The sequence below is a fragment of the Aristolochia californica genome, unplaced genomic scaffold (genome assembly GCF_029961685.1).
Source record: "Aristolochia californica isolate CCGP_79_NKW_82.1479 unplaced genomic scaffold, dmAriCali1.0.hap1 SCAF_4, whole genome shotgun sequence".
NCBI lineage: Eukaryota > Viridiplantae > Streptophyta > Magnoliopsida > Piperales > Aristolochiaceae > Aristolochia > Aristolochia californica.
Window position 1 is genome coordinate 38969275 of NW_027182103.1, and position 16952 is coordinate 38986226.

At 36.4% G+C, this 16952-nt stretch overlaps 1 protein-coding gene across 1 annotated transcript; it reads right to left on the reverse strand.

The window, feature by feature from the left end:
- Positions 1-341: 341 nt before the first annotated feature.
- On the reverse strand, positions 342-14838 carry LOC137962547 (glyoxylate/succinic semialdehyde reductase 1-like). The gene is made up of 8 exons (XM_068809476.1): positions 14569-14838; positions 4594-4704; positions 4324-4425; positions 3225-3326; positions 2870-2985; positions 1103-1181; positions 834-1004; positions 342-753 (listed from the first exon to the last, which is right to left on the reverse strand). Exons 1-8 carry the CDS (start codon positions 14671-14673, stop codon positions 658-660), a joined length of 882 nt encoding a protein of 293 aa, XP_068665577.1. The 5' UTR covers positions 14674-14838; the 3' UTR covers positions 342-657.
- Positions 14839-16952: the final 2114 nt, after the last annotated feature.

Sequence of the window (16952 nt, forward strand, 5' to 3'; positions counted from 1 at the left end):
ATGTAGTTCGTCAAGTCATACCTACTTCTACAGGGAGAACCGAGAGGAATTTCACTATATTGCACTATATTGAACCGAGGGCTCACCAGTACACCGAAAAAAGTAGTAAGAGGATAAACTTTATCCACGGAAGTGGAAAAAAATATTAAGTCATTTCGATCAGAAAGTTAAGATAAGATTAAAAAGCACAGAAAGTTTGATGCAATTCACTTTATCTAAATAAATTACTTGATCTCATTTTGTGCACAATGGGAAGAAAGTAAACCCACTAATCAGTGTGATATTTCACTTTTTTTTCCTGAGAATTTTAAGATAGATTTAACAGAGAAGGTAGATAAGAGTACTAAAAAGAAAACATCAGCTTCCTCTAAGATGATCTAATTTCTCTTTGGATGCCCGCCTTTTTGTTTGCTACGAACATATTGAAAATGCAACACAAAGTATGGGTCTCTTGATCCTCTAGTTTACAACTAAAGCTACAACGAATGATGGCCATTACACCACATGACATCACTAGTCAATACTTTTTATGGAGAATTCCTTACACTAGTAATAGTAATTCAACAAATAGACAAACCCTCTCAGGTAATGCTCCGAAGAACTCCTGTATTGTACTTGTTTGTCCCTTCTCTTTGAATGAAATGTTTTGCAAGCATTTTATGCCTCGCCAGTAGGATCTTTTAGGCTAACTACCTCATGTACAGCAGAAAAATCATTGACGCCATAGCCCAAACTTCTTGCCTTTTTAAAGGCCTACATAGGGAAAGTTGAATAACTAATAATTAGAAGAATACATGGCACTTAGAGGGAGAGGGAAAGAGAGAGGAGCAAACCTCATTAGCTGCAGCTGCTACAGGCATGGAGACTGCATTTTCGTCACCAAGAGCAAGAGCTAACCTCATATCCTTCTGCTGATGCTTCAGAGGGAAAGCAGGAGGATAACTACCCTTGATCATAGTGGGTCCCTTCAATTTGAACATTGGATTTGCAATTGCACCCAGATCCTGAATAATTATATCATAAAAACACAGCTGATTGCCAGAAGCCAAGAATTCAAGAACCAAAAAACAGATCAAAACTTTTTACAAGCCATATATCCTACCAATACATCTAAAAGCGTCTGTTGGTTCAGCCCACTCCTATCAGCCAAAACAAGTCCTTCAGAAAAAGCATTCATCATACTGCACACAGAGTTAATCACTTTAGATTGAGAAATTCTAAAGAACAGACTGGACAAACTTCAGTAAGCATGTCTGGTCACCAGAGTTTTTTTATCATACACATTTTCTATAATTTTATTATAAATATGAGGGAGTGAAATAAAAAAAATTAATGTTTCATCCATTACAAACCATGAAAACATCATCACTAGTTCAGGTATTAAACTGATAGAATACAGCTCTTGATGAGACTCTAAGCAATCAAGAATAAATTCTGAAAGGCAAGCCAACCCCACCTCATCCATGTTTAGCAATTTGTTGGCCTCAAATTCTATTATGACCAAGATGACGCAGGACTAGGTGCCATAATAGTGGCATCTGTGTGTGAAGGTAAGCCTTGTATTCTTGTTGGGGAATCTATCCCCTTAGGGCTTTTCCCTTTTCTATTTTGCTCTTTTTTTATGAAAACTCACTATATTTCAAAAAAGAACAATGGTCTCTGAGCATGATGGTGGATCCCAATCCTAGGTAGCCACTTCGAAGGAAGGACATGGAAAGCCTTACTGAATTATAGAATGACATTCTACATATGAGAGACCATAGAGAGTGTTTGTAATCCTGATTCAAAGTATCAGCTTATATTCTCAAAAAAGAAATTATCAGCTCATAATTTATAAGTATATCTGAAGCATAAGAAATTTGTTAGTCATACAAGGTTCAAGTCACTGCATGCCATTTATTTGACATTTACTTCAAGAAGATATAATGAGAAAAATAAACTAAAGGCATTTAATCAAATTACATTGACAGTGTAAATGAAGAGCAATACAAAATGAACATATTTTAACTTGTTTTATCATTTTAACTATTCTTGAATTTCTAGCACTTTTAATAAAAGTGTTAAGGAATAGTCACATGGATTAGTGAGTACAAAGATCTTGAGTTTATTAGTTGGAAAAGAGGTTTCCTAAGTTGGCTAGTCATTTTGGGATGGGCATTGGATCCAACTTCACATGGTATCAGAGCAGGTACTCATATGTGAGCCTACACCTAAACTATATACTTGTAGAGCCACAAAAGAGGGCCTACACCTAAATATCCACTTGTAGAACCACAAAAAAGGGCATACACGTGAGGGGGAGTGTTAAGGAATAGTCCCACATGGATTAGTGAGTACAAAGATCTTGAATTTATTAGCTGAAAAAGAGGTTTCCTAAGTTGGTTAGTCATTTTGGGATGGGCATTGGACCCAACTTCACGAAAAGGTTTCATTCCGCAAAACCTAGGCAAAAGGCTAATTGATTTCTATTAGATATAGTTTGATTTCGTCCCAAAATGACTAGCCACTTAGGAGTATTGCTCAACATAATAACACTTTTTAACTCTTATCAATGTGATCTATTCCCATTCAACACTCCCCTTCATTTCTAGGCTTACATATAACAGACCTGAAACCTGAAAACAAATTGATAATGGAGCACAAACAGGACTTGGGCAAAAGTAGACATCCTGCCCTGATACCACTATTGGAATAAGCACGACTCCATCCTAAAATGACTAACCACTTAGGAAGCCTATTGCTTGTAGTCGAATAACACTTCTTAATTCTTATCAACATAGGACTATTCCCACTCAACAACGTCCATTAAAGCCTCATCTAAAATGTTAACTGTCATATCTCATATCTCATGCATAGCAAAAAAGGTTACCTGCCCATTATCATGTTGACCACAAGCTTCATTTTAGCTCCATTACCAACCTCCCCCAAATAGAAGGATTTCTTCCCCATGACATCGAAAGCAGGAACTGCTTCCTCATACAGCGCCTGCAATTACAAATAAATTGGTGGAAAATGCTGCTCTTTAGTTAAGAAGGTTTTGCCATGAAACTAGTTCTGCTCTTCACACACCCAAAAGGTACACCATTTGCAAATTACAACGTTGAGGACGCTTGCAAAATAACCTGCATCTGGAGCACCCACGTGGGGCCTAGGAATAATTGAATACTAAGTCGCAGAAAAAAAAATAATGTGTCATGGGTAAGGCATACAGTTTATCTATTTACCTTCTCTCCAGCAGCAAGGATGACAAGCTGGCCATCTTCAGCTGGTTTTTTACTACCTGAAACAGGAGCTTCAAGAAAATATCCACCCTTCTTTGTGATTGCCTAAAGAGAATTAGAGATGCCTTCAGTCTAAAAATTTGCAATAATTAGACACATACTTAAGCACTCAACTAATAGGTAATTGTTGGGAGATGTGAGGAGCAGGTTTTTTTTTGTAATTATACCCTTTTTCTAAAGATTTTTTTTTTAAAATGAGGACAGAAGGTTCATTTAGCTTAAGTGACCACTAGTTGTTTAGTTAGGGGCATTCTAGTCATCTTAAGTATTAAGCTTGTGTAACATGTATAAAGCAGAATCAAAGGTCAGCTTTCAACCCATCCCTAATCTCCAATTTTACAAGAAAAAACAAATAAAGGAGTTGCTTGTTGTTCCTCTTTTTTATCTCAAATCTTTCTCACTTTTTACCACTTAAGGTATCAGAATAGGACAATTGCTGTTGAGGCCTACTTTTTGCTTGTTTGGTTTGTATCCTATTTGTATTATCCACGTTTTAGGTCTGTTAATCATTTGTTTTAAGTCTGGACATGAGAGGGAATGTTATTAGGTGTAAACCTACATAGATTAGTAGTGTCAGGAAAGACCCATATTAATTAGTTGAGAAAAAGCCTCCTTCAGCTAATAAATTGGCAATAGATCTAGACCCAACTTTAACAGTAGTAAAGACAAAATCATTGAAATATTTCATCAAAAATTGGTAAATATGCACAGGACACAACAGGTAGGTCGGCTTAATAATATTTGATAGTTCCAGAACAACTGGTTCAATCAAGAGAAGAACATATCTTTTTATATGCATTCTGAAGGTAGCCACTGCCTGCCCAGTGCACTAAACTTCAAAACACAGCTCATAGTTGGCCCAATTGTTTTTCAGCTCAGTTCCTAACAAGTCATCCACTCTATGAATAAACTAGGGATGGAATTCTAGAACCCATAACATTATCACAGTTCATCTACTGCATAAACAGCAGACCTTTTATAATTGGAAAGAGGAAAAAACATTAAGATCCTAAAATGGTATCAGAAAGACCATAATAAAGACCTCACTAATCTTTGATGATGTGTCTGCATCAACTGTTGACATGTCAATGTAGCCTTTTCCACTGGATATTTCCCCAAGCACCCCACCTTTGTCAAAAACAACCTGAAAGAGAAGAACAACAACAGAAAATAATTTTTCTGATAAATAAATTTACAGTAATAATGGTAGTTGCAGGAGTAATAATAGTGATGTTCACATAATCTTCAAAATATTAACCATGATGAATACAAAAGATCTCAACCATAAAAACAAAATACTCAATTTGCTGACCGAGAGAGCAGCAGCTGGATCAGATAACACTGCTATTGTATACTTGCACTTCTTTATAACTGCAGCAGGGGTTTCTCCTATTGAGGCACCATGTTCAACAAGCTCTTCACACTGCAGTGATAAGTTCAAAGAAATTACTAATCAAGAACATTACTTTTCAAAACAACCTATCTACAACACATTTGACATGCATCTGGCTTTTCAGGTTCTCTTTAAGACCGAAGTGTAAGATTTCTTCTCGCTGCTTCAATGAAGCAGCAGTTTCTATATTCATACAGAATAAAATGCACAACCTGATTACCTTTGACAAGTATCTAGTTTTACTGGCTTTGGTCTTTCTGCATACCAGAATGAACCAATAACCATTCAGGCCTCTTCTACATATTAGCAAATTTTTCAATCTATCAGCTCCTTTATATTCACTCGTCTCTATTCTTTTCAACATAATGGATGTTCAATGAGAAACTTGTGGCTTGCGTTATGCATCCCAAATTAATTTCAGAACATGCTCTCCTCTTCAAGAATCCAGCTTCACAGCAAAAATTATACATGAATTGACAAAAACATCAACAAATCTTTCATTTTATTTTTTGAAAAAAAGAGGAACTATTTCTTTATTCACCATAATTCACTTCACTGGGACAGCACACATTTCAATTTGATGAATTTATTTATATATCACAGTTATCATCATCACCGGAGCCCTGTTTGAGTCAGTAACCTGACTCATTCCTCCATTTGCTTCCATCATTTGCTAGCTCTATTCCTAGATTTGGCCTTCTTCAACTCTTTCATTCACATAGCCTTCTTTCTCGTCTCTCAATCAGCATAGGTAAAACCCTTCTATGTTGCATAAGCTCAAATTACAACTCCTTGCTTCTAATATATTGCTTGCCAATTGGCTTTCTTAACTTGGTCTCATATCCACCCAGCATTCTCATCTCTGCAACTTCATCTTCCATAACAGGAGCTAATTCACTAGCTAAGACCTCTCTCAATAAAGCATGTCCGATCTTACATGTCTAGTGGCTGTCACTTGTTAATTAACCTTTCCAACAAAGTATAGCTAGAAAACTAAGGTCAATATCAATAAATATGGTATACAACCTTATTTATTTTATTTACTTTCTTGAAATGGCTATGCAACCTTTCAGTTTGCAGTGCTGAAACAAGAGATATTGTTCGGAACAGCAGGTGATGGGGACTAGCTGAGAGGAGCTTCATGGAACTCAAAACACTGAATAGTTCTCACAAGTACAATATATTAGAACTGAAACAATTGACCAAACACATCCATTGCAATCAATCTGTTTATTCCAATAACTCAAATGATATGGATTCGTGTAGGTTTGTACCTTTTTTTTCTTTTTTTTCTTTTTTTGACACGGTGGATGACGTAGATACACCCATTTTTATCAATATATCAGAAATATTATTAGCAGCGGTCATGGTGTGCTGCCAAGAGACTATCAATGGAATGAAACATCTTTGAATTCCTCGAATAAGTATCTAAACTGCGATGGCAGATTGGAACTTCCCTTCTTCCAACTAATAGCTATAGCCAAATTATCTTTGACGATTAGAGGGGCTGAGGGTTGCTGCACATATAGTTTTAAGTGTTAACTAAGAGCTGAAATCTCAGCCTCAGCCGAGTCATCCAGCCAATGGACCCTGAAAAAGCTAACAGAACGAGCCTTTGTGATCCCTAAACAAACCCATCCAACACCAACACCCTCCCACCCCACCCCACCCCTACGCACCCCTGAAGGCCCCGGGTTACCAATTGCACTGTCATCAAATTCGATTTAAAGCTCCCTTAGGGAAAACCATGCAGAAAGTGTGGGCAGAGTGATTTCTGAAAGTTGCAACAAACAGCCAATGCTTGTTAATGAAAGTGGTATTGGAGGAAGCCCTTAATATATTTTAGCCCAAGTGGGAATAGAGAGTAGGGGCCATTTGATAAGACCTCCCGCTTAAGAAGCGACCTGTTAAAAGTTCTGTTGTTATGCTGCTTCCATAAGAACCATGGGACAGCAGCTATAATGGCTTTTCAAAGGATTTGACCAGCCTACGGCAAACTCTGGTTGAAGTTTGAGCTATAAAATCAGGAACGGAGAATAGGGAGTGTTGGAATATGTAGAAGAACAAGATTGAAGAGGTTAAGGTTTACAAACTCCTCTCCCCTATTTATAACTTAAATAATATAAAAAATTATATTTATGTCCCTGCAGCCCATAAAACCTAGGAATCTGCTTTCTACAAGAAATAGCTTTCCTAGAATATAAAGTAAACTAAACAAACTCTAATTATACTATCCAACGCTCCCTTAACCTGGAGCATATAGCTTCAGTTTGTCACAAAATTTGTCTCTCAATTCCCCTTTTAAGCATAAATTAAAAATACAAAAAAGTGGTCTTCAAAAAATAGTGGTCTATGTGACTTAAACTAATTGTGGCTTTAGTTATTTTTGACTTTTGAGCTTGCACATCTATTTCACACACTTATAGTCTTTCTCCCCCTCAAGCTGAGTAGTAGATGGCAATGATCTCAGCTTGAACATAAAAAACACTGCAACAATCATCTTCCTCCATCTCCCTTGGAATAACTGACTGTCTTGAGGTGTCCTAATAAATATTGAACCGGACACAGACACCCGCAACCCTAACTAGAGGGTAAAACCAAGAATAGGTAAAAGAAATATGGGTGACAAAAATAAAAAAATTTAAAACGGACACTGGATTGAACACAAAATAGTGATAACAATCAGTAAGCAATAAAAGCAAGTCACGCAAGGACGGCAATAGAAACCCATGTAAAGGCAATCGAAAACTCACTAAAGGGCAATAAAACACCCATGTATAACAAAATAAGAATACCAACTTATGGAACTCAAACAAAGGGATTGACAATTTTCTCAGCATAAAATTTGGATCACATAAAGTAACAGTCTGAATAGACATAAAGAGTTTCAAAGCAAAAATAAAAAATTAGTCTTAAAAAATAAGAGAGAGCCCTCAAAATACAAGATGAAATGAGAGATAGGTAAAAAAAATGTTAGGAAACAGTATAAGGGGCAATTTGTTTATTTTGAAATTATCTGTATTTTCTAGTGAGGTTACTCTCTTATTTAATTATGCTTAAGTATCCCTATGGTCCAATTTTCATGTAATTTGGAGGTGTAGAGTGGGAATTTTAAGTAGTTCAGTATATGAGAGTATTTTTGTCATTGTACTCATGTTTCACTTAAGTGAATAAGAAGCGTTAGGGATAGAGTTCTAATCCCTAAGGACAGCTCTCCCTTTACTCTCTATTGGAAGATAAGATGTAATTAGGGTGTCATTAATGTAATTAGTTTATGTTTTTGTCTCATATTCACTCTGACTAGGGTGAAGGGTATAATTGTAATATTGATACTTTTATCATTTATAAATAGAGCTTAAGAGGGAGAGCTTGGACTAAAGTCCATTACCCTATTCTTCCTCCTCTTTTCTCCAAATTCGTCACTCTACCTCTTCTTCTCCTAAAACCTTCTCTCCACAACTTTTCTTCTTCTTCTCACCCCTTAATCCTCTTCTACTGTGATAATACATCATGGAATCCTAAGTTTCAACACTCTCCTTTACAGTAGCTTTCTCTCCACTAGTATCTACCGATGTGACATTTTTTTAAGATATTTTTTTCTTCTCTTCAACTACTACGGATATTATTCAACCTTTCATAGGTCCAAGAATTATTGCTCCCGCGTTGTGGAGGATGTTCCTAGTCCATCACGAGCTACCTCTACAAAAAAATCCCTTACAAGTATATCAACAAACGCATGCCAGTCAACACGAAGCATAAGCTCCCTCTCTCCTACCTGTTCTAGAATCATCCTCTTCACCTGCAGATCCTAAGGTAACTGATTTACATGTCCCTATTGCTCCTTAAATAGGTATCCATAAGTCTACTCGATATCCATTCTCCAATTATATGTCTTTTGATTCCAATACAAAAGCTTGTTTTGTCCTTATCTTCTTGTGTCATTCTTTCTTCTGTGCAGGATGCTCCTTATCTCCTCAGTGGAAGCAAGCTTTGGATATTGAGATGGAGGCATTACGCGACAGAGGTACATGGATTTAGTGTGATATGCCTCCTAGTGCTACTATTATTGGGTATCGTTGGGTATACACTGTGAAATACAGAGCGGATGGTTCCATGGAGAAATATAAAGCACTAGGACACTTGTTTATTGTCATTATGAACACTTTTTCAGCTTGACATTAAAAATATCTTCTTGTACGGTGACTTAGAAGAAGAGGTCTATATGGAGCAACCTCCTGGGTATGTTGTACAAGGGGAGACTAGAAAGGTGTGTAGACTAAAGAAGGATGGTCTTAAATAGAGCCCTAGGGTATGGTTTAAGAAGTACAACCAAGTAGTCATGACCTTTGGATTCTCTCGGAGTCATTGTAATCGCTCTCTCTTTGTCATGACACAGACATCTAGGATTGTGGTACTACTAGTGTATGTGGATGATATTATTTTATCAGGGAGTGATATAAAGGGCATTAAGGAGATAAAGGAACACCTTACTAAACGTTTCTAGAGCAAAGATCTGGGGCCTTTAAAATATTTCCTTGAAATTGTTGTTGCCAAAAGTAAGGTTATGATTTTATTAACATAGAGGAAGTATGTTACAAATATGTTACATGAGTATGGCCGTACAAAACCAGTGGAGACACCTATGGAAGTTGGTCATGATCTTTATGACAAAAGTAGTGACGAACTCAAGGACAAACATCATATCGCAAACTAGTAAGGAAATTGATCTATGACACAGTCACCTGTCCTGATGTATCTTTTTTTGCCAATGTGGTTCTCCAATTCATGGAATGTCTGGACAAGATACATTTAGAGGCTACACAAAGAATATTACCAGGAAAATGGTTGATCTTTAAACCTCATGGTCACTAGAAGATAAAAGTCTTTTTAGATGCAGATTATGTTGGATCTAAACTTGACAGAAAATCCACCACTGACTATTATGTGTTTTTAGGAGGAAATTTGATAATTTGGAAGAGCATAAAGCAAAACATTGTGGCTCGTTCTAGTGTAAAAGCTGAGTTTAGAGCTATAGCTCATACTATCAGTGAGTTGATGTGGGTGAGATCAGGTGTTCAAGAGTTAAATCTACATATTACTAAATCTATGGCCATGTAGTGATAATCAAGTAGTTATATTCATTGTGGGAAAATTATTTTATAAAAGAACAAAACATATAGAAGTTGATTGCCATTTTATTCGAGATACAATGATGAGGAATGAAGTTGTTACCCCCCATATTCACCCTAGTGATCAAGTAGGTAATATGTTTACTAAATCTTTGGGTAAAAGCGAATTAGGGGTTTTCTGTAACAAGCTAGGACATATGGACATCTAAGCTCCAACTTGAAGGATAGTGTTAGAAAACAATATAAGGGGCAGTTTGGTCATTTTATATGATCTATATTTTTTAGTGACGGTACTATCTTATTCATTTATTTTCTAGTGAGGGCACTATCTTATTCATTTATTTTCTAGTGAGGGTACTATCTTATTTAGTATGCTTAAGTATCCCTATGGTCCAATTTGCATGTAATTTGGAGGTGCAGAGTCAGAGTCAGTAGTAAAGTGTTTGAGGGTATATTTGTCATCGTATTCATGTTTCACTTAAGTGAATAAGAAGGGTTAGGGATCGAGTTCTGATCCCTAACGAGAGCTCTCCCTTTGCTCTCTTTTACAGCAGCTTTCTCTCCTTTCTTTCTCCTCTCAATCTTCTTTATTTCATTCTTTCACATAAAATTTTCAAACAAAAAACTTACAGGGATTAATTTTGAAGATGTGCAATAAATGTCACTAATCCAAAGTGCACAAAGATTCGAGACAACAATAGAAATGTCAACAAAAGAATATGATAAAAAAAAAAAAAAACTACAGAATTGCTCACAAGCTCGACCATGAATATTGACTAGTGAACTTAAACATGAACTTTCACCACAAATGGCAAAGAAAATAACCAAAAATTTGACCAGTATATGAACCAGAGAAGCAACCTTCATATAGAATTTGACCAAATAATACATCAAATGAAAACAATAACAATGTTGTAAAAGAAAAAACAGACTTTATGAATGATATCAAGATGAGCAGATATCAAGCAAACAATAAAAGACAAGCTACTAACTGGCCCTTGAATCCACCAAATAAGAAATACAGGAACTTGAAGTCAGCACCAATATCAGCCTCGTTCCCCATAATGAACTCCTGGAAGGAACAAGACAACAACTATAGGAGCCATATATTAACCAGAATATAATAGAAGTGACCCTGCTGTCTCAAGTTGGTACAGCTTTCATGTCACATCTTCAGGCTTACAATGGAACTGGAACATGACTTCAAATTGAATCAACTCCAAAGAATTTTTACCTAATTTGTGCAATGTAGAAGGAAAAAGTCGATCATATCCACGAGAAGCTCCAAGGTGGATTCCAATGTTGACAAGAAAGAGGCAACACCTAATCTTGCCCAAGAAGGTACCCCTTCTAAGAATTGAAGGTTCTTGAGAGTGTAGATTAGTTGTGTCTGTGAGATCAAAACATTTGATACTCCCGGCCTTTTGAAATCACAATTGCTGAATTCAGCTCAATGGGAGATTGTGGGTTCAGGTCCCACCATAATTGCTAAAAGACATGGCAGGAGAATCCAAGAGGCAAAATGACTCTATAGTCTCTGAGTTTGGAGAGAAAAAAATTACTTTTCATGTTTCAACGGCCAAGACAGACAACACTTGAACTCATCATTGCCTGGATGGGCAAGCCATCATACTGATCTTCAAGGAAAGATCTCTGAAAACCTAGAAAACAATGGGTCCTTGTTCGATTGGGATGGATGCAATGGAGAAACGGAAAGTTTCGTTCATTGTAATGGTTGATCCTGATTCGCGAGTCTTCAAGAATGGTGATCTAGTCATTGAGGGAGACAAACTTAATACTATCAGTAAGTCTTTCGAAATCCTATGGCAGTACTAAGATGTCGCCACTGAGGTTGTCGATCCAGGAGAATGAATCTTGCTTCCAAGTTTCATAAACACTCAACACTCATGGTCGCACCTCTCAACAACTTGCTTCTAGGTGTCGGTGCCACTTGCATACCTCAAAAGATCAACGTATGAGAGAGGTTCTGAATGGGTGTATCTGGAAGAACCCATAACTCAGTTGCCCTCTTTAAAACAGAGAAGACGACTTGACTACTGGTGTAACACTTTCTTTTTTTTTTTACCAAGCATAAGCTCAAATTAGTGGCAAAAATAACAATAACCAAAGAGGTAGGAGACAACCTAGCAAACCAGAATTTGGGAAGAGAAGTAGAGGGGAGCAAAGAAAAACTTGGGATTAAAACACTGTAAATTTATTTACAAAGACAAAAATATAACCTATGAGTTAGAACTTGACTATAAGAAGAAACAAATCATTGTCTCTATGAGTTGATGAGCGTCAACTTACAAACCCTAGAGAAGCCTGCTCTGATACCATGTTGGAATTTACAAGAGAAAAATATGAGAGAGGTTAGGGTTTATTAACTCCTTTCCCCTATTTATAATTTAAACAATATAAAAAATTACATTCATATCTCTGCAGCCCATAAAACCTAAAAATCTACTTTTTACAAGAAATGTTTTCCTAGAAAATAAACTAAATAAACTCTCTAAGTATATTTTCCAACAATCAGTAATACTTGAGAGAGCAAACATGTTAAAGATAGCTCCCCAAACTGAGGCGCAGAATGAGCAGTGCAGCATGATGTGATCCACAAATTCTTCCTCAGCACTGCAAAACTTTCACAAAGAGTTAACTATTGGGCAACCTCGCTTATACAACTCATCACCTGCAAGGATTTTCTTATGGGCAGCATCCAATAAAGTGTAAGACCTTGCTGGCCCAAATAACTTCCATACAAAAGTTGCCTTACTTGGAGCATTCTGAGAGGAAGCACTTAGGAACTTCTTACAGAGTGAAGGAGCACCTGAAGGTTCCAAAGACCATACAATATCATCATTGCCATTTTTAGGAAAATAGAAGGTTTCCAACCTATCAGTGGTGTCCTCCTCAGTTAGAGCTCGTCTGAAGTAAAAGTTCCATGCTTTTCTAGATCCTTCCCCTTGCTTTTAGCTCTTGTATGATGACATATTTACTGAGGAATAGATTGTAGAGCCTTGGAAGTTAACTTTTTAGCATAGAATCCCCAAGCAAGAGGTTTGTCCAGTGAGTTATGAGCAGGATTACACCAGATTGAAGCAGTGGTGAAGCCAAGTGAGTTAACCTCCAGCTCTTCTGCTATTTTTTTTTTAAATACTAGAAAGCTTCTTTTTTTCCCTGTAATGATAAGATCAAATTATAAACAAGGGAGGCAGACCCTAACCCTCAGATTACAGGGACAGCAGCTCCCAGCAACAAAATATTGCCAGGAGACAACTTCTTTGGCTAACTGACCCACTAGAGAATTTGATCATTGAAGGGTGTGCCGCCATCCTATAGTCCAATTTAAGATGATAGCAGCGATTTCATCAAATATATACCCCAGCTTCTGGGGGTCAGTGAATTTCGATTCTCATGAGATTACTATTGCTGAATCTCCTTCGATATCTATTAGCACTGAGAAGTTCTGGGAAAAGAGATGAACTCCTGAGAGGAGAAAACCCAGCTCTACCTCCGCCAAGCCACAAATTCTGGTATGGCCAGATAAACAGAGAAGGATGGATCCTGTGAGCACATGCAATGTGAGGCATTTTACATGTCTAGCATTTTAGGCCTCATCATCAAGGTCACATCTAATGATGGGTTTATGAAGCTCTTAGGATATCCAGTTAACAGAAGTAATAGGTTTGGAATGACTCCAAAATTCCTCAAGGAGGATTCTACCATTTCACAAGTATTTCTTAGGCAGCATGGCTAGAAAGGATATTATCCTAATGAAGAAATCAAGGGCACAAGATATCCAAAAGACTAAATGAACATAGAGAAATTCTTTCAAAATTTTACTTCAGAAATGGCTTATATGAAGAGAAGTAAGTAGCAAAACGGAGTCTTTCAGCAGAAAATCAGAGGATTCACATTCATTGCACAATAGCCACCTATTTCAGAAAGCCTAATAATTTTCATTTTGTTCTACTTCAAATTTTAGTAGAAGGCTATAAAAGTGTCAGATTCTTGTGGTAAAAAAATTGATATTGACTAGTGGAACCTTTCCGAAATTAAAAAGGTAACCTACGTTTTAGTGCAGTGGCTGGTTTAAAGCTTGTCTGTGTCTCTCTGTGTAAATGTGTAGATTTTCCAATATCTCACGCTTTTGGAGTACATAAAAACGATTACAGTGGAATATACATTGGAAACACTTGCATTTCCTTCTTATACTGCGTTTGAAGGTTCTACCAGATCCAGAACTCTATTTTAGACCATTACACCAACAATAACAGACTCAAATTCATCAAGCAACGTCAATGCACCCTGGCAAAGCTAAATAAAGGGCTAAAATGAACATTGATAAGAATCTAGATGATACAAAAAAACTAGATCAACAGCGTTGCCAAAGCTCATGGAGGTGTATCCGTATTTGGCTGGGTTGTCAAGCGTACTCGTGAAGAAAACGATCTTACATGGAAATGAAAGGATCAGTAGTTATTAATGAACGAATCTTGCAGAATACAAATGCACTCTAACAAAGTCAATAGAGGGACTAAAATGAACACCCAAGATAAGAGGTCAGATGATATAAAAAAATAGAAAATTTATATCAAATTCCCGTAAGTATTGCAATTCCTTTAAAAAAAAGTAAAATAATATATAACAAAATCGCCGATGAAAGAAAAAGATTGATCATGAACTTAATATATCTCCGTCAATGAAACAGGATATAATTGTAAGGAAGTGAAAAGTGGCTAGGAGAAGAGGTTATCAGTACCTTTGAGAGAGTCCGGTTCCATACTGTGACCTTAAATCCGTTTTTCAGCAGATTCATAGACATTGCCTTTCCCATTATTCCTAAGCCCAGAAATCCGACCTCCATTTCTGCAGTTTCTCTAGCACAGGTTGATCCACGGACTCGGAAAAAGCTGCTGCTCCACTTCTCTGCTCAGTTTTTTTCCACGTTTGATTAAACGACAGATGAAGAAGTATTAAAGATTAAAAGCCACGATAATCTATTTCTGATGGCGTTATCTAGCTGTCGAATCCAAGCGCTGCAGTGACCACTGACCACAGATGAACGACGGGTCGATGTCGTCCACGTCATATTCTCAATATATACGCCGGCCAGATTCCTGGAGCTGTTCTTCATTGGAAAATCGTCACTCTTTAAATGGAGTCTTTCAGCTAATAGGAAAAGGCTAATAGGAAAAGGCCACGCAAGGGTACTTAAGCTTCACAATCGCAAGACGTATAAGAACTCGTGGTAGACCACCGCCTATCGCCGAGTTGGACCTGATTCAACCAAACCTGAATTTCTATTTACGTGTAAAAATGTAGAAATATGGAAGGGAAAAATCTACTGACTCGGCAGCTTTTGCTGCGCAAACGGTAAACAGTGATGAGTATACTGCCCCATATACACTAGTACGCTCTAATAGTTAGAAATTTACAAAGAGATTTCTGGCTCTCGTCAGTAACATGTAGTTCAATACATAATTTTAATATAACCCAATCTCTCCAAGAGATTGTTTCTAGATTCTAGGTCTAGCTAGGCCTTTCTATCTAGATTAAGAAGTTCTAGATGAATCTTTCACAAATACATAAAAGAAAAGGAAAATTTTATACCTTTACTTGGAGATACGCTCCTCCTTAAGAGATTTCAAGTTTCCTCTTTATTTATAGCACATTGTAAATTGGTCAAGGAGCTTGTACTATTATGTATACAAGGATGATTGAAAAAGATGAAAGTTTTTCAAAGGTAGGATTACTTTCTTTCTCTCTAAAGCACTTTTGAAAAGGAATTTGCAATATCAAGCTTTGTAGCTTAAATATATACCAATAAATGCTCATGTCTCTCTTTAATCACGATTTGGTGAGGTATTTATATTTTCCCCAACTCAAACTAGTTATCATTTACTCATTGGCAAAAATTAGATTATTGATTGATCGATCAATATGTTATTATTACTCTAGAAAAGTTAAGTTGATCAATCATTGTCAGTGATTGATCGATCAATCGAGATTTCCTCTAGTGGTGCAATACAAGTATGATCAATTAGAGTAATTTTATTTGATCAATCATGCTTGAAGTCCCTTTCTGAAAAGGCTATGTCTGATCAATCAATCTGGAGGGATGATCAATCATTCTATGTTAATTCAGCTTGCCTAAACAGCTATGATTGATCAATCTCTATGGGATGATCAATCCTACATTATAGCATGAAATGGCCATATCCTGGATGATTGATCAATCATGCTTTACATTTTTGACATGCATAGTTATGGATAATCGATCATATTCAGTGATTGATAGATCATTCCAATGCCAAATAAAATTATATGTCTTTATAAAGCATGGAAATTTCTCTTTAAGTGTTTTAACATATTTCTAAATGATATTTATGATGATTCTAAACATGTCTATATGCAATTTAATATCCTAAAGCTCCAATCTTTCAAGTACTTAAGGAATAGGAGTTAAAATACTTTCTTACATAACTTGAGTTAGTTTAAATATTTGTCTATTGAAGCTTGAACTCAAGTCTTCCCGTTGACTTCTTCCTTATGGGTGCTTCTACATGAGATGTTTTTCATTTTGTACTTGAGGTCTTCATTTTGGCTTTGATGCTTTAGACCTTGAGATGCTCTTGAAGGTTAAGAATTTGAAATACTCGATTTGCGAGTTATTAGTCAATTAAGTTTGTTATCATCAAAAGTAATGTGAGAGTCAACATATGGTCAATAATCTCCCTCTTTTTATGATAACAAAACATAACTTGGAAAAAAATAAAGATAACATTTCCCTAAGGGTTAGAGTTAAGTGAATATGCAATTATATCATATGGTCCCCTTAATTTGTGCATAGTTTGTTTTTAATACTTTTAAGTGCAATTTTATGAGTGCTAGGTCATTTTGATCCAAGTTCCCTAAATTTTTTGCTCCCCTTTTTTGTCATACTCAAAAAGATAGTAAAATTGAATGCATAGTATTAAACAAAAGGTGGTTCAATGGCCATGTCCTAATAGATGTTCAAGTGATTAAAAAATGTGTATAAGTATAAAGTGAAAACATACACGTATAAATCATGTACTCTATGAATCAAAAAATGAGTGGATCCTATGGTCAACTAAGTTGAAGGCGGAAGGCAGCTAAGGATGG